Raw genomic sequence first — 19,308 nt, 5'->3', positions numbered from 1 at the left:
TCAGTCATTATTCTCACCTACATCATTCTTTTGAAACCTTCCTAAATATTAATATCTGTTTTATCCACATCTTGAAAATTAAACCATCTCTTCCAATGTTGTTCTTAATTTCCTATGAACTCAAAACTATGTAGGTTGAAATACCTATTAGTCCTACAATGATTCTGTTTACTTCTATCTCTTAGTAATTTCAGAAAACCTCTTGAAAGACAACCTCAAAAAACTTTAGAGTCAGATTGTTATTTGTCAGCCAAAGTTGATAATTTCTGGTTTTTAAAGGAAAGGAGCTTGCTTCTATTTTGTCTTTATAGGAATGACCATATGCCCTATTCTTGTAGGGAAGGAGAAGACAGTCAACTGCCTCCTCTCCTTCTCCTAAATGATATAATGGTGATCTGCTTTGCCCTCACTTTCCCATTTCTAGAAGTCTTCAAGAAAGTTGGTGTCCAAAACATGTTTAGGGAAATGGTGGATGTAACTAGAACTTGGGAAATCAAGGCTAATGGACAGAGTTAATATTGGGGGGGGGGGGGGAATGGGCAGAGGTAGAGGCTGACCTCCTGACCCCTTGCTGGTCACATCCACTATTGGTCATTTGAGTTGGCTTCTAAGATAATGGATAATGAAAGATCACAGGTTTTACTAGTTTTGGTAAATGCTTTTTCTAAACCAGTACAGATAATGATATAGAAGGCATTCTTCCTCGTGAAATATGGCAATATCATAGAGACAAAGAAAGAAAAATGACTTTATGTTACAGTTAAGTATAAATGGAGACCAGGATTCAGTGATTCCTCTCTTCTTCAGATCTTTACCACTTTTCTCTAGAGGACTTTCAAGAAAAAAAACTCAGCTTTTGTTTACTCAAGAAGCCAAGTCTGTTTTACAGTCTAGCTGAGGAGGAAAACATTCAAAAAACATGAAAGATCTAATTGATGAATATGAAAGGCACCAAATTCAGAGCTTCTGAGGCATCATTATTGCTTTGGTAAGGGAATGATGTCCTCAGAGAGTTAGGGCCTGAAGGCCTGTGGCCAAGATATCTGGCTTCGATGTTTTATCAGAGGGAGAAAGTCAGCCAAAGAAGCCTAGACTTTTAAATTCAAAAAACCTCTTCACAGGATCAAATCACTTGATTGAAAAGCATGAAAACACATTCTTTGTTCTACCTCAAGTGTGTTTGCTTCCATTTGCAAAACAGGCAAGAGTTCCATAAAAGTCAAATGTACTATTTTAAATTAAATGAAGAAAGATTGCTTCCATTGCTTCCATCATCTATTCCACAGTTGGGGGAAGGGGTGTCTTATATATGCTAATCTAGACTAAAATGGAGCTCTGTGTTTCATCATACCGTGGAAATTCAGTCATTGCTTTAGCATGTTGGATGAATATTAAACCGCAATACAGTTTGTTTGGGCATATTGCAATATGACAACATCAAAAAAGCATTTCCTTAATTCAAGTTTATGATTAAATATGAGGCCACAGTATATGAACCTTCAGCTCTGCCTGAATGCTATTTATGCTACATCATTTCCTGAAAAATGTTTTCTACTCCTCCGTGTCACTGAACTGTGGTTTTGCCGCCACTGTACTTTTTCACATATTTCCACATATATCTGTCTCCACTTCTGAAAAGGAAAACATTAATTTGTAAGCTTGCTTCTCTTAGTGCTTTTTGCCATAATAATTTATTTAGGCAATTTCAGTTTGTGATGAAGCTTCATAAGAATGTAAACATTTTATTTATTGTTCAATTATTATTAAGCCTTATCTCACAAAACAAGTGACTCTGGGCAGAGTACAACAAAGTTTTAAAAAAACCAATTCACAGAGCTTGAAAGAAAATTTGGAACTTTGTTTCATACATGTTGACAATGGTGATAACTTATATAACACATAAATGGAAGGACCTCATTAATTCCCACAATGGAAGAACAGATGGTGGAGGCATGGAGTTGGAAAGAGATGGCAAAATTGATTGTTCTAATTAAAGAGAAAATTCTATTCTACCTTTTTTTTGGAGTATAAGATCAACCTCAAAAAAGAGGTTGAAAATCTGGGTGCGTCTTAATACACTGAATACCGCATTTTTGGCTTCCTGAAATCCTGCCCCCTTCACAAAAGGGCTATGCATAGCTTCAGGAGGCTTTCAGAGTGCTCCTGGGGGCTGGGGAGGGCAAAAATGAACGAAAAACAGGCCGAGTTTTGCCCTCCAGCCCCCAGGAGCACTCTATAAGCCTCCTCAAGGCTATGCATGCCATGCTTTTTGACAAAAAATGGCCCATTTCCCGCGAAAAATGTGCCTTTGTGGGAGGTCTGCAGATGCAAAAACTTTCTTTAAAAAAATTTGCCTCTTCAAAATCTTGGTGCGTCTTGTACTCTGGTGCGCCTTATATCTGAAAATACGGTAGTTTGTGTTTGAAAACCCCTTCTGGACTTGTACTCAAAACTGAAAAAAATAAATTTTAATTTTATTTTTTGATGACTATATTGACTTTATTGTTATAGAAATGACTGAAATTATTTAGAAATGTAAAACATAATTTTTCAACAGTAAAACATCTGCTTTGAATGCAGATAGTCCAAATTCAGCCATAGACCCAAACTCCTGAATAGTAACAAAACACTGTGAAATACATTAATACTCTAACTGAGAAGAAAACATCTTCTTGAGCTACTGTTTCTAAAAGTCAGTATAAAATATGTCAGAGGAAGAGATGGGAAACATTTCAAAGTTGTGTGTTTGTTTTAAAAAGGCAGCTCTCTAAAAGTGGCTTATTTTCTCTTCCATTTAATCCCCCACTTGAATGTTGTAAACATTTTAAATGAAGACTGATGTTCTTTCTTCCCATTCTGTGGCTAGTGCTCCTCAAGGGCTGACTGATGCCATACTTCCATTGCAAAGGTCTATTAGCCTTTAAGGACAATAATGGCTTTAGCTTCTCAACTGTCCTGAACAAAAAAAGAACAGCTCTATTCCTGGTCTAAAATAAACTTACCTACATCACTACAAGCAATGTGGTACACATTGTCCATGATGCCTTACTACCTTCATCTTTCAGTACCCAGTCACAGTTGTTGTCACAAGAACAAACATGACCTGTCTCTTATTTGCTCTATTCTGTCATCTTAGAGTTGACATGGAAGACTTAACTACCTGACTATATACCACACTCCTTAAAGTAGGGAGAGGAAAGTTATGGAGCTCCAGCAGAACTACAAGTCTCAGCAGGCCAGATGGCATGAGGCATTCTGGGAGTTGTATTTTCAAAAGATAGGGAGGGGTTCAGGGTCTCTTACCTTTTACATTCCTGCCTTTTCATATTGCACTGTAAATTGGTAGTCTCCTGTGTTCTTAGCCTTTTGAACCCTCTTATAAATCGAAGGGATAGACACAGACAGGCTATAAGTATTTTAACAACCATCATCTCTCCACAAAACTCTGGGATCTAGTATTCCATAACAATATTTAGGAATGTGCAGTGTGATTCCTGCAACCTCCCTTATTTCTCTCTATCTTGCTTTCTTTTGACACGATTATCTACACACACCCAATTTAATTCCCAGGTTCTTAGAAGTAACTATTATTGTAACATTAACAGAATTGTATACCATAGAAATACCTTAATGTCTGATCTTTCACACAGACATGGCAGGAATTTAACTGATAATTTGTCAAAAAGAAATAAGAAATACTTGCCTAGGCTGCGTCAAGCAGGAAATCCAGATCAGCCTTCGACAAAGATGGACCAAGTGCGTCATAAAAGCCAAAAGCTTATTCAAGGAGGCAATAAATAATTAGTTTATCTGGGCTGGTTTGTTTGTAATTGTATATTTATGTGATTATTAACTTCACTTGTTACCTTTCCATTTTGGTATATTTCCCCATGCCCAATAAATTCATTTTATGTCTAGAGATTTGGCATCACTGGCTTTATATACAACACTACATGGTTACACAGCCACTGCTTGACCAAGGCTGATTTAGTTCTATATTCCTGGCTTTTGAGCTGGAAGATCCCAAACACTTTTCTTCCAACAAGTTTAACTAAGAGTTGTTAGGAAGACCAGACTTATGGCTGCTTATTATAATTAAATTTAAATACCAGGAAACTCTTAAAAACTGCCCTCCCAAATTGTAACAATTATATATTATAATTGTATTATATATTAACTTACTATACTATGTATATGTATATGTATATGTATTGATATGTATATGTATATGTATATGTATATGTATATGTATATGTATAGTAGTATGTATGTATGTATGTATATTATATATAAACTTAAAATTATTTTGATTTTAACTCATAGAGCTGAACAAGAGTCTTTGGAACTGAGTTTCTCTGATCATGTTAGTCTATTTATGGGTTTGTCTTCCTAGTCATCACTCGATGAGGCCTCTCTCAAAATGGCTCCTGAAATACTTCTGGACCATAAATTTCGTCACTTCTACCAATCTGGATCCAAAAACATCCAAGGTCAAGATTGGGAGAGACTATAATTAGGTATAGCAAAGAGACACAGGAAATAATTTAGTACAGTAACAAATGTCTGGGTTGCAGCAGAAGGAATGCTATTCATATAGGGATGTATTTTTTCCTTCAGCTATTTCCCAGTATATTCTCCAGGCTTCATTTTGTGGCAGAAATGATCTTATCTTGAAATTTCCACTCCTCTTAGAATCTGAGAATTTGTGTTCTTGGCACACTTCTTTGTATATGTCTCACTTAGAAAGATCAAAACTTCTTCCTTAACAAAGAAGAGAATAAATATATGATACAAACTACAAAAGGAAGTCAAGATATGGGGTTGAGCAATGGTGTGCATAGGGCTGCTGACCAGTGGTGGGTTCCGGATTCCATTCCAACCAGTATGGTTGGAATGGCCCCAGCGTCACCCAAATGGACACACACGGGCGCATGCATCGCACTTGCCTATGATGTTTCCCTAGGCCCCTGCAACGCTCCAGCTGCTCGGCGGAGCATCATGCAGCCGCTGTATGCGCCATGTGCATCCGTGGAAGCGCCAAAGGCTTAAAGCACAGGTAAGGAGCTCGGGCGGGCGGGTAGGCCCTCCGGAACACTGTACCGGAATGGTATCTGGTGCTCCGGGCAGGCTCTGATATGCCCGTACTGGGGCGTACCGCCTGCTACCCACCACTGCTGCTGACAGAACCCAGAAGAAACTAAGACCAACAACACATTTTTCAGCAGGTTTAATGTAAATTGGTAAATAGAACATTATCTGCATTGTTTTATTGGCAAGGTCAAACTGAACCCTTGTAGCTTGAAAAAGAAACAGCACTGTGGGAGAAAATGTGGAAAATGTGGAGGTTATCATTAGAGGTTATAAAAACAATCCATTTTATGAATTTAAGATACATTTTTGCTGCTTCTATTCCAGTCACTTCTCTGAAAAATGACTGGCCTCTGAAATGACTTTCCCATCCTTGGTCTCAATGGTCTTGATCATCAAAGGCCTTTTCAATGAGCTGCTGTTGGAGACCAAAATCCCTGCAGCCCCAATGTGAGAGGGAAGAGCTATCCCTTGAGTCAGGAATCCAGCTGCAGAAGCAATGGGTGGATTTCAGAATTGATAGAGGAATCAGAGGAGGAGGAGGTGTCAATGCAGAAGTTTTGATTGGCTCACCAAAACAATTTGGCAGAAGAGGAAGCCAGAGAACTCATGCAAATTAAGTCAGCAGGCCAATGTAACAAAACAAAAAGAAAACAAAATGTCAACTGACCACATGCAATAAGCAACAGCTTCCTTAAATTTTCCTTCTCCATTTTGCTGTTCTTCAAATGTGTTGGGCTTCATTTGTTATTATCCTAAACTATGCTAATTGGGCTGGCCTTGATGAAACTTGTTTTCCCAGACACCTGCTGAATGGTTTCTTGGTGAAAGGTGGTTTTGACAGAGAAAGTCAAATGCAGGCAATAATTTCAGACTGAGAAACATTTAACCAAACACTGATTCTTCACACTCTACAAGACTCACAGAAGAATCTAGAGTTCTGGTCCATTATCTCAAATGGGCAATGCAGAGAAGTTAGCATTATTCAACAATCAAAAAGATTAGATGAATTAGATTGAAAGCATTATTTTGCATGAATAATAATACATTTTTGCAGCATCTTAAGCAATAGAGAAACATTTAGGCAATAACTTTGAGAATAGGTTTTACATATTTCTGCCAATTTTTGGAGAACACTTCAGTGGTAATTGCATGCAGTATGAAGCAGCAGCAGCAAAGTATACTACAAACTACTGTATATACAAACTATACTTCCGGCTTTGACTTCACCCATTTCATTTATTAACAGAAGGCTAAGTGGCTGGCAGTTCTATTATCACTAATTCCATGGACATGCATCGAGTGAGATTCAGAGGCAGAACAAACATGTATAAGTCTATAGGGCTAATGTCCCATTCAGTCTTTAGATGAAATCTGCAACTTCAATATTTGAATTCAGACTGCTAAAATTAAAAATCCATATGCTTTACATTTCTTTGTATTTGTTTGTTTTGACTGGTTTCAAACATTGACTGTGAAATACTATTTCTCATTGGTTATCTGGTTCTAAATAACATTACATGTCCTTCATTAAATGCCATCAATATATAGCAATGGTCTTTCAACTAAGATTTTGGAGACTTCAGAGCTATCCTAAAAATGTAACAGCAGTTCTTCAATGAACTAATAATTAATAAATGTCTCTCAAAATCATGTTATCCAACATAGATGTTTTTCTACAATATATAAGTAAAGAACAGCTTCCCAATAGATAATGGTAATGTTTATGTAGGCAAAATATTCTCCAGATAAATCCTCCAACATGGGCAGAAGCAGATATGTTGAGATCTGTGAAAGTTTAATGTTAACTACTGCCACTGTTTATCACCAATTACTAGTGCTAAACTGCACTGTACACCAGTTTTTGAATTTGTAAATTAGATATCATTGCAGCACAAGTGATACCTGTATCTAACACATAATTTAAAATTCAGGGATATGGAATGGCAAAGGTGGCAAAAGAGGATTTTAGGTAAGCCTTTGCCCTCAATTTGTTTCACCTTTTTTCAGGACATGAAATACCCAGATGAAACTCAGGACACTGCAAAAAGTTCACAGAGAATTGGGAGGTAGAATAAGGCTTCCATAATATCAACAACCTCAGAAGGAGAAAGATCAGCAAGAGACAGGTGCTTGATTTACCTCAACCCATCAGAACAGGAAGGCTGCTTACCTAACGTGTTAATGGCATTGACCCGTTGTGGTGGAAACTGAGCAACCATCCTGGGAGAAATAAAAGGAGCATGTTTGTGAAGTTGGAAAACATGTAAAAGACAGCATGGGTTCTTTTAGAGAAAAAGCCTTACCTTATTGGTACAGACTGTAAAAAAGTTTCCAGGGCCAGTTTGGGAACCTCCAAGTAGGACTAGAAAATATGTCTGAAACCTTGGAAAACTTTATCAGATTAATGGTAAAGGTTTCACTCGCATATACAATATGCTAGTCATTCCCAACTCTAGGGGGCGGTGCTCTCCGTTTCAAAGCTGAAGAGCCAGCACTGTCCGAAGACATCTTTGTGGTCATGTGGCTGGCATGAGCCGAGGTGGCGCAGTGGTTAAATGCAGCACTGCAGGCTACTTCAGCTGACTGCAGTTCTGCAGTTCTGCAGTTCGGCTGTTCAAATCTCACCGGCTCAGGGTTGACTCAGCCTTCCATCCTTCCGAGGTGGGTAAAATGAGGACCCGGATTGTTGTTGGGGGCAATATGCTGACTCTGTAAACCGCTTAGAGAGGGCTGAAAGCCCTATGAAGCGGTATATAAGTCTAACTGCTATGACTAAACACCGAAGGGACATGGAACGCTGTTACCTTCCGACCAAAGGTGGTTCCTATTTTTCTACTTGCATTTTTACCTGTTTCGAACTGCTAGGTTGGCAGAAACTGGGAAAAGTAACGGGAGCTCACTCCGTTATGCGGTGCTAGGGATTCGAACTGCTGACCTTCTGATCAACAAGCTCAGTGTCTTAGCCACTGAGCCACCGCGTCCCTTTTTATCAGATTATACTCTCCTAAAATGCTCTTGTTATCCCATTCCAAATGACAGTAACAGTCTAGATCACAGCTGTATTTCTGCTACCTGTTCTTGAAGGATTCAAGTCCTTTGTGTCCTGATTACATCCTCATTTGGGATGGGATAATCTGTATGTTAATATATTGCAAGCCAGCACATGACAGCATCAAAGGGCCTATCCAAAGCAGCATACCATCTACCAAAGTTGTCCCTTAACCTGCCTCAAAATGTTATCCTCCAGCACTATCTGGAAACTGACATCCAACTTTTTGGGAGGGCCCTAGGCTATGTTGCCCTTAGGGGATCAAGTGCAGAGGGATCCATTCATATCCATCCACAAAAAAGTCCAAGCTGACTCTTGCTTACCGGTTTTCTTCTCCTTCCAGCAGCTTTCTGTAGGTGGCAATTTCTATATCAAAGGCCAGCTTGAGGTTCATCAGTTCTTGGTATTCTCTCATTTTGGTGGCCATGTCATGTTTGGCTTGCTTCAGAGCCTCCTCCAGATCTTGGACAGTACTTTTAGCACTTTGCACAGCCTGTTCTCCTTGTTCTTCTGCTGAAGCCACAGCATTTTCCAAATTGGCTCGCTGGGCAGGACGAAAGAGGAACATTTCCATTTCCACTGTCTGGGTGGAAAGACTTATGGAGAGCTCAGCAACTAAGAAGAGGCAGCAAAGCCTCAGAAGCAAAGCTTCTCTCTTTAAGTATGGGGGGGGGGGGGGGACTGACTTCTTTTGAGCTGCATCTGCTTGCCTTCCATGCTGCAAAGGAATTGTGAATAGCCAAGAAGACTGTGAAGACGTTTCAAGGGAAATAACCTCCCAATGAAGAAGCAGATAAAAGTCAGCCAAGAAAAGAAGGTATGGTGTATGGCAGTGATGGCGAACCTATGGCACGCGTGCATGCGCGAGCTGGCCAGCTGAGTTCACCCTTTTTTAAAGCCATTTTTCACCCTCCCCAGGCTCCAGAGCCTTTATAGGAGCCTGGGGAGGGTGAAAAGAGCCTCCCCCGCCCTCCCGGTGGCCCTCCGGAGGCTTCATGAGCTTCCCTGAAACCTTCAGAGTGCAAAAAAAACAGCCCTACGGGCAAACTAGAAGTTCAGGAACGGACTTCCAGTTTGCTCAGAGGGTCGTTTTGACTGCTCCGGCGGCTTCAGGGAAGCCTCCTGAAGGTCCCTAAAGCCCCCGGAGGGCTTCTGGGGGGCGGGGAGGCTGTTTTCACCCTCCCCAGGCTCCTATAAAGCCTCTGGAGCCTGGGGAGGGCGAAAAAAGCATGCAAAAAATGGCTGGTCATGTCTGTAGCGCTGCATGCGCACTGGGGGGGTGGGTTCACGCATTGCATTATGGGTGCAGCACACCCACACAACCCCCCCTGCACTCCCCCAACTTATGGCACGCGAGCCAAAAAGGTTCACCATCGCTGGTGTATGGTATGGCATATGGTATGGTGTATGGCCATGAGCCCTCTCTGTGGGCACGCGAGCTATCGCCCCAGCTCAGCTCTACCACACATCCGTGTGCCTCCCACCGGCCAGCTGATTTTTGGGTCTCTGCCACACATGCGTGGGGGGTTCATGCGGGAGACGCACATGCATGGGGGGGAGCAGGAGGGTTGCGTGCAGGTGTGCAGGGGCGGGGGAGTTCAGGGGATGCGGCCTCCCCATGGCCCGTTTTTGCTCCAGGAGGCTGCAGGGAGACCTACTAGGCTCAAAATGGGGTGCTTGCACCCATAATGCAATCCACGCATTGCATTATGGCTGCACATGCACATGCACATGCTTTTGGCATGCGACAACAAAAAGGTTAGCCATCACCTGTGTATGGTGTATGTATAGTATGGTATCCAAAGCTATGCAACTTTTTTTTCGGCTGACGGCTGTACTTGATCTTTGAATAGTATGGCCATGTTTGCCTTCCAAAAAGTGGTAGGATCAATAACTACTTCCAATCTGTATTTGTTTTAATGCCTTGTCACATTAGCAAATTATTGGTAATCACTGTTAGAGGGGAATAGCAATTTGTTTGTTTTATATCTCATAGGAGCTCAGCACGATTTACACAAGGATCACTCATCATTTTAACTTCCTAACAACCTTCTAGGACTTGGGCCAAAATTGCTCAGCAAGTTTCCATAGCTGAATAGACTGCATCCAAGACTTTGGAGGCACAGAGGTTGTTTATCCCTATGCCTATTCCAAACTACAAGCCACATCACAGCTTCACACAATGTATGAGCCCAGACAACATTTGGGGTTAGAAGACCTTTGGAATCAAATGCTGGCCTCCTGGATTCATCTATAGTAGTGTTAATGGAAGAGAGTAAAATTTACAGCTGGAGCTTTTGAGAAGCCTGTCCCGTTCTAAGAAATTGTGCCCTCTTGCGTTTTATTTTTAAAAAAAGGAGAGGACATGTGCAGCTGGACAAACTAAAGACAGATAGGAAGATAGTTACAAAAGAGAACAAAATGAACCATTGGCTGGATCCCAAGGCTGGATCACAGAATGGGTTGTAGCTAGAGCCTCTGTGGCATTTCCCCACCAGCCTTGTGTGTGCTGCTGTTATGAATATTTCTGGTTAAGATGTGTGATTCTGTCTAGAGACTGGCAGCTTACTTGATTCTTTAAGGCTTCAATTTCTCCATTGACATGCTGAGCATAGCGAGTCAATTCGGCAATTTGACTTTTGATGCTTTTCATCTCATCATTATGTTTCTGAGTTTGTCTTACAATGTCATCAATCTGGAAGGTAAGAGAGGGACAAACACGAATTATGATAGTATATTCAGAGGAGTAAGACACAGCATCCATAGCAAGAATACCAGGTCTCAGGTAGGCAAACACATAGGCAGATTTCGCATCCTCAGATCTTCCAGATATGCGGGATATCATATCACATACTGGATTCCTTCTAGAACAAGCATGGAATAAAATCTAGGGCATGGATGGCATTAGAAGTCAGAGAAGTTTCAGACATCAACCAAAGTCCTTTCTGGTTGTGCAAAAGATTGGGTCCAAGTCATGATACTACAACCATGTTTAAATATGCATATGCTTCGTTATTACAACTAGATGAGAATTGACTGGCAGTAGACTATGGAGCATTATTAGCCCCCGAAATATTACAATATTAGAATGAAAGAACTATCCTGAAAATTCAGGCATTGGTTGAAGGACTCAGGTTGGAATGAGGAAAGTTTGTTAAAGGAATTGCCAAGGCAGAAAGCTGCAGCTGTGATGAATATAACGAGATTAGTAATGAATGGTGGGACACTATTGCCTAGCAACAAGAAAGTTACAAATTAGAAGGACACAGAAGGATGCTAACTAAGGGACATAGTGCCAACTTTGGTAACGTCTAGCTTATTATAATAATAAATCACATACCTCTTTTGATAAGAAAGCTTATTAATGTATGAAGGAGGATAAAGTAGAAGAAACCAATCAAAAGAAACATGTGTCAAGGAATCAATGATTGATTCTCAGTATGTTAACTTCTTTAATCATAACTGTATAACATTTGTGTTTGTGTATTGTTTGGGGTCCTGGCTCCTTTAGCTGCTGAGGTCCTTTTGCTCCAATAAAAGCAGCTGAAAATACTATTCCTTGTGTCTGGTGATCTTTATTGGCTTCAGTGCCTGACTGGGACCCATATTGGGAACATGTTAGGCCTTACCTAGAAGATTACAGTAGCTTAGTTGAAATAGCAATAGCACTTAGACTTATATACCGCTTCACAGTGCTTTACAGCCTTCTCAAAGTGGTTTGCAGAGTCAGCATATTGCCTCAATAAACAGGGTCTTCATTTTACCCACCTCGGAAGGATGGAAGCCTGAGTCAACCTTGAGCTGATGAGAATCGAACTTCTAAACTGCTGGCAATCAGCAGTCAGCAGACATAACCTGCAGTACTGCATTCTAACCACTGTGCCACCACAGCTTAATAGACCTCTGCTGGTTGTGAAAATCCTGAAATACTTTCCTAGACTCCCCTGAGTTGCAAAACATTGCCAGATTCTTTTTTCCTTGTTTCTAGAATCTGATTATTATGTGTATTTGAATCTGAAACTAGTTTGCTTTAATCTTGTAACAGTTTGTATTGGGAAGCTGGATTTCTGAGTTTAATATGAAAGAGATAGCAAAATAAGATTGCCCTTTACCAATGTTTGCATGTGTATAGTTTATACTTTCATGATGTGGATGCAGGGATATAAGTGAACCAGTTACCTTGTTTTTGTACCACTTTTGAGCCTCATCACGGCTCTTGGCAATCATGGTTTTATATTGTTCTTTCACCTCATCAATTAAGTTTTTCATCTCCAGTTCATGGTTGTTGTCCATCTCCACAGTGATTGCATTTTGTATCTGAGATTGCAATTCCTTGATCTCCTGGATGCGGGCAGGAAAGGCATAATACATTGTGTATAATATTGCAATTGTAGCCCTTTTTGGGGTAGGGCAGGGGTGTCAAACTGGTGGGCCCATGGTCCAGGCACAGGCCACGCCCACCTCACCATCATGAAACATCACGTGACAGCAACATGGGTTGACACCCATGGTGTAGGGGAAGCTTAATCATGAGGTAAAATTTGATCCCAGCCACTACAATATCTGTTCTTTACTCAGGGCTCTTGCAAGGAGCTACTAGCAAACAAATAAAAAGGAGAGAAAAATAATGCTCCCAATAATTTTCATCACATATAATGAATACATCAATCATTTGTTCATTTTTGTCTCTGGTACTCACCTCTTCAAAGAGCTGCTTGAGGTATTTGATTTCATTTGTGATGCTCTCCAGCTTGGATTCAACATCTATTTTCTGCAAGTAAATATCATCCAGGTCCTGCCAGAAGAGAAAAGTACACAGCAGGATTCGTCTCTGGATACCTATCATATGCCTTGAATTTCACTAAGTACTGTATGAGGTAAGTTTTCCAATTTTTGAGTTAATACAAGGTCAAATGTATTATCCTAAACCTTTTGGTGAGCCTTTAACTTGCCTCCAAATCATAATATTTAATGTGTGATTGAAGAGGAGAATTATTAAATGCACACTGTGATTAATCAAAATTATGGTATGTAATTTAATTTAATTATAACTACAGTTATATTTCATTGAGTCAAATTTAGTTCTTTTCCTGCTCTTATCCATTTTTTTTTCATGGTGGACCTTAGCAGTTCATGCAAAATTTATAGCAATAGCAATAGCAGTAGACTTATATACCGCTTCATAGGCCTTTCAGGCCTCTCTAAGCGGTTTACAGAGAGTCAGCATATTGCCCCCAACAATCTGGGTCCTCATTTTACCCACCTCGGAAGGATGGAAGGCTGAGTCAACCCTGAGCCGGTGAGATTTGAACCGCTGACCTGCTGATCTAGCAGTAGCCTGCAGTGCTGCATTTAACCACTGCGCCACCTTGGCAAGCCCGCACCTTTTAACCATTCAGAAGGCCATTACCACTCAGGTGTTGGAGTAGACATAAGATGTCTGGAGTGAGGCCTCCCAGGAGATGATTGAGGCACTGAGTTTTTATTTGGGTTTGTGTTTTTTATAATGATTGCGAGTTGCCTAGAGTTGGGTTTTTTTTAGATGAGCCATACTAATATTTTAAACAGACAAATACAACTAGTTACAACAGTTCATTTAGTGACCATTCAAAGTTACAATGAGCACTGAAAAAATGGACTTTTGACTGTTTTTCCTACTTATGACCATTGCAGTATCCCCATGGACACATGATCAAATTCAGATGCTTGGCAATTGACTCACATTTAAATTGATTGCAGTTGATAACTTGGGGTCATGTGATCACCTTTTGCAACCTTCTGACAAGCAAAGTCAATGAGGAAGCCAGATTCACTTAACAACCGTGTTCCTAACTTAACAACTGCAATGATTCTCTATTTGACAAGCTTGGCTGGAAGCCTGAGCCATCTTGCATATAGCAAAACAATGTTTTCAAAAATTCTGGAATCTTGAGCAAATCTATGCATTTTCTCTAGTGTGCAGGAAGAAGGAATAGTTGAAGTGAACTTCACTTGGTTCTCTCTAGTTAAAGTTAAATGAGAATGGAAATCGAGTCAGGCTAACTCTAATCCTAACACATATATCCACCTTGTGTGCACTTTTCCTATTTCACAGACGGGTGTGCAGTGTGGAAGCAAAAACATTTAACAATCCCCCTTCCGTCATACCAACAGCCCTCTGTCATATTGCTCAGAAAGAAAAGAAAAAGTAAGGGGAATGGGTGAATATGGAGAAGGAAAGCTGACACTGAAAACAGTTTGAATTCCTCAGGAAAGAAAGTTGTATTAGCTGGAAGTTGCAGAAGAGAGAAAAATAATCCCAGATTAATCAAAGGTAAGAAGGGCTGGTCCCACTAATTTTTAGTGCTCCATTACTCCTTTTACCTTTTTCGTCACCACAAATTCATTTTCCAGTTGGTTACGGTGATTTATTTCCTCTTCATACCTATAGATTAGAGGACAAGAGACAATAGTTGTGAGGTGCAGTGGGGAACAAATTAATGTAATTGTTGAGTTGGCATGTACCAATTACCAACTTCCTTTTCTCTAGCGGCCTCTACAAGACCTGTCTTCAAAGCATCCAACTTGTACCATTTATATTAATGTTATAAATAAACAGGAAACTAGCTATTTATAGTTGTAATTGGGAATTCAATATATGGCATATTAAAACTGAGCTGAGGTAAAATAAAATGGAACATAAATTGCTTTTCCAAATTTTTCATCTAATGTGCGGGCAGGGAAATGAGTGGGTGATTTTTTTTCCAGGCAGAAGAATAAATGCTCAATAACTTCACAAGGGAACAACCGTCATCTAGTGGAGACATTTGCACTGCTCCTGAAAATGCCTCTAGCTGGATTCCCCTCATTAGAGTATGTCTTCCCTTAGGATTTAATGGAATGTGGGAAGCCAAATGTCAGTTTTCTGCCAGCATGCTGAACTGGAAACAGATAAGCTCTCAAGTTTCAAAACCTCTGCTAAGTAAATGTTCTGTAGAAAGGCTAAAGAACTCCAGTATCTGTTGTGTATCAATTACAAGACCTATTTATAAATAAATTATTGTTCAAATTTTTGCATCTTTTTCTTATCAGTATAATATAATGGTTGGCCTCTTCTGGGAAGGAAGGACATTTTAGTAACAGACAGATCTGCTATCAGGCTACGTGCATTTCAAAAGCAGTTCTCACTCCAAAGGAGCTGCAGATGGATTGGTGTGCTACCCTTCATTATACTTTCACCCATCCTGAGCACTTTATACACTAAAGACACACCTACCACATTCTACTCATAAGTTCATTGGGGAAAAAAAGCTTGTTCCCTTGAAAAAAATTCTGAAGTCAATTCCTGACACACACATGTACTCATGCATACAAACAGAATATTAAATTAGAAATCTCCCATTCTCCCTCATGATTTGCTCACTGGCTTTTTAATTCCTCCAGAAATGTCTGTGTTTGGCCCAGCTCATTTTGCAATTTCATCTTATCTTGATTGAGCAGGTCTATCTGCTGCTTAAGGGGCTGGCTGTGGGCTGTCATAATACGCCTCACATTGGATTTGTATTGGTCTTTGCCCTTCAGAAGTTTCAGCTGTGTCTCCAGCACTTTATTCTGCTGCTCAAGCTTGCGTACCTTGGAGAGGGAAAACAGAGAGACAAACTAGAAAGAGAATCAGGAGAGGCATTTAAAATTCTTTGATCAGGATACAAGAGTTTATTTGGCCATTTATGTGTAGTCCCAGACATCCACTGTATAAGAATCTGTGGAATTTGCTATCAGATGGAATTACTTTTAACCACTGGTTTTCAGTTATTTACACTTTTGCTTGCTTCCCACATCAGTTTTCTGGTTTTCAGTTATTTACACTTTTGCTTGCTTCCCACATCAGTTTTCTGGTTTTCAGTTATTTACACTTTTGCTTGCTTCCCACGTCAGTTAAACTTTAACAGAAGATATCCTTAGCAAATTCTTTTCTAAACATAAAGTCCCAACTGGCCCAGAATGTGGCACTATGAACATTTTTGGCCACCCCATTGTTCACCTGTGTACACTGTTGCTGTGTGAGCTATACTTGATTATGATTATGAACAATCAAGTTGTTTCAACTCCTAACAACCACATAGTTAGATTTTTTTTCCATGATTCCCAAGTTAGGTTCTTAACCTTGACCTTCACCACTTCCAATGATCCATCCCTTAAGTAACTGTATCTACCTTGGTGGTTATCCCCTCTTTTCTCTGTCCTTCCACCTTTTCCACCATTACATTCTTCTACAGGAATATAACTCTTTGCATAATGGGCCCAAAGTAGGAAAAGTTGGACCCCATCATTTGTGCCTCAAACCAGAACTCTGGGTTGATTTGTTCAATGACCCATTTGTTTGTTTTCTTGGCTGCCTACGATATTCTTGGGAGTCTTCTCCAACACTGGAATTAAAAAGCATCAATTCTCTTTTACTTCTTCAAAATCCAACTTTTTCTTCCATAATCACAGGGAATACAATGGCTTGTATGATTCTGATCTTTGTAGCTATAAAGACATCAAAATATTTGAATATCTTTTCCAAGACCTTCATGATCTACCAAGTGCTAGTCAGTGACAGATATCTAGGCTGCTCATTCCTTTATTGTTGATGGTTGATCCCAAAAGGCAGACAACCATCCACCACTTTGATCCCTTCATTGCCAGTTCTAAGCTGGTTATTCTATGTTTCTATGTTTTGTCATTAGTTTGGTGATCAATTGCATTGGCTTCTAGATTTTACTAAGTAGAATTCAAGATGCTGGTTTTCACGTTAAATCCTTTAAAAGCACAGAGCCAGTTTATTTGTGGGACCCCCTCTCCCTGAAGGTATCTGCCTGTTTCACTAGGTCTTATAGGGTGGGAAGTTCCAAGTCACTTCCCTTAAATCTAGTTGAACCTAGACATGCACTTTCTCAGTACCCATCCCCTGCCCTTTGGGATATCCTTCCACTTGAGATCCTGCTCCCACTTAGTCTTCCAAAAAGACCTAAAGAAAACGATGGGACAGTATGAAGCTGCTGCACAGAACTGTGGATATATAGGAAAGTGTTATAGTTGGAGGCACTGCAAATTTCTCTCGCTATTTTTAAAAAAATATTTACTTGTGTTTATGTGCCATCTAAAATTAGAACAACAGCTATACTGTGTAACATACATACTATTGGCAGTCAGGGAATCTGCAAAGAAATTGAAAGTTGTGTGCAGAAAAGGAACCTTATGAGGGTTCCATCTATCCTGTTTTTTTTTCAAGCTAGCCTTGAAAATCATGTGACACTAGAACCGTAGTGAAAAGAGAATTAACCCTGTTTCCTGAACCTCTTTGGTCACACTACCAATGTCCAGTTTGGAAACTTTTACGGTATTGGTTTGCATCTTTTCTCTTCAGTTATTAATGGAAAGGAGGATTCCGGAAAAAAAAAAAAAAAAAAAAAAAAAAAAAAAAAAAAAAAAAAAAAAAAAAAAAAAAAAAAAAAAAAAAAAAAAAAGCAGTATTTACCCTCATGTTGTATCACTGCTGTGTATAGGTTATTATACATTTTCTTCTTTTTGCATATTTTCACTGCTCATGCTGCTGGAATCCTTATGTCAGTGCTTATCAAATCTGCGTAATTATTCAAAATTGGGTAAAAGAGTGAGTTGGGGGGGGGGGATAACAAATGAAAACTACCCAATCACAAGGATATTTAAAGGGTTCTTCTAAGTGGCTTTGGATAATAAAGGAAATGGTTTGGGAAACATTCCATCTACTGATTATAGTTGCATCCCTACATTATTATGGTCACTTTCTATTATATTCGATTTTGCTTTAGAGATTTTTCTTGGGGGGGGGGATAAGCACCATTCTTTTGCAATAAAAGTAGCTTTAAAAAGACCACAGTTCTTAAACTTTAATGCAATCCTTGATGACTTTATGGAGATATTTAAGTAGTTTTCTGCGTTACAAAATATAAGAGAATTACCACTTCCCTTTTATTCCTGGACTTTATTTTCTTTGCAATCTGAAGTACAGCTTTAAACTACCCGTATTAAAACGGTGTCTCGGCTAATGGAAACACTAAACGTGACAAACAACTTCGAATCCATGCAGCTCTGTATTACAACTTTTAGACATGGTGTCTCTTTCACTACCCTCTTTATTACCAATCGCGAAAGCTCCAAGCAAGCACGGATGCAGTTACTCTTCCCTCCCCACACACGCTCGCCTTTAGCCCATCTGCGAAGCCGCACCTTGTCAATGAAGGAGGCGAACTGGTTGTTGAGCCCCTTGATCTGTTCCTTCTCTTCCGTGCGAATCTGGTGCAGCTTGGGATCGATCTCCAAAGCGGACAGCGAGGAGAGGAGGAAAGGCGTCGAGGTAGAGAGGGGAGACTTGGACAAAGCGCTGAAGGATCCTCGAAGAGTTCCGGCTGAAAGCTGCCCGAATTGGCTCGGTAAAAAGAGCTTCGATTCGGAACTGATCCGAGGGATCGGCTGCTAAAGCTCGTACTCCTCGGGCTATAGTAATTGATGCTCATGGTGCAAAGCGCGCTTGTGAGTCTCCAGAGGCCACTAAAGCGAAACACAGAACTTCGGTGCCCCATACGAAATAAATACCTGAGAAGCTCTTGACTCCCACCCCACCCTGGCGTATCGTGGCGTCTTATTGGCTGAGACGAAAGCCCACCCAATCTTCACCCCACCTGCCTATTTACTTTCGCCTATAATTGTATCCCCGCTCCCTCATTTGCATACCTCATTTGCATCCCCAACCAGTCACGCCCACGGGGGGGATACCTGAGCAGCCGGACTTATCCCAAAGCAAGACGAGTCTTTTTCCGTATATCCCACCCCATAGAATCTGAATGTTGAGCTTCTCCCGACAGTCTCCCTAACTTGGTTTTCCAAAGGAATCGTTTATGAGATCTCAATAAGTTGCTTGAAAACTCTCGGTTAAGGTGCTGACTTAAAGATGCTTTTTTTCCTTCTCTTGTCACTAATAAAAGACTTATGCAAATAGAACGCCTCTTTATTGGCTAGCTTCCCTGTGTGCATGCAAATTGCGAGGATCTGCGGATGTCGTTCCACCAAAGAAAATCGCAGCGTTTTCCTCATTGGCTGACCGCTACCTGGGCATGCAAATTAGAAACCCCGAAGATATAACAAGGCAATAGGGCCCCAAAGGCGCT

General features: G+C 40.3%; 1 protein-coding gene across 1 annotated transcript; it reads right to left on the bottom strand.

The window, feature by feature from the left end:
• Positions 1–5,240: 5,240 nt before the first annotated feature.
• Positions 5,241–18,678, bottom strand: LOC116508582 (keratin, type II cytoskeletal 8-like). Its single transcript, XM_032217195.1, is given in 10 exon segments — positions 5,241–5,576; positions 7,262–7,311; positions 8,464–8,684; positions 10,710–10,835; positions 12,320–12,481; positions 12,840–12,935; positions 14,504–14,564; positions 15,543–15,751; positions 18,371–18,537; positions 18,540–18,678. Coding segments are annotated over 10 exon segments (1,371 nt in total). The 5' UTR covers positions 18,658–18,678; the 3' UTR covers positions 5,241–5,415.
• Positions 18,679–19,308: the final 630 nt, after the last annotated feature.

Source organism: Thamnophis elegans, chromosome 1 (genome assembly GCF_009769535.1).
Source record: "Thamnophis elegans isolate rThaEle1 chromosome 1, rThaEle1.pri, whole genome shotgun sequence".
In the NCBI taxonomy this organism is placed as follows: domain Eukaryota; kingdom Metazoa; phylum Chordata; class Lepidosauria; order Squamata; family Colubridae; genus Thamnophis; species Thamnophis elegans.
Note: the sequence above shows the minus strand (reverse complement) of the source record. Positions and strands in the feature narration are given on the sequence as shown.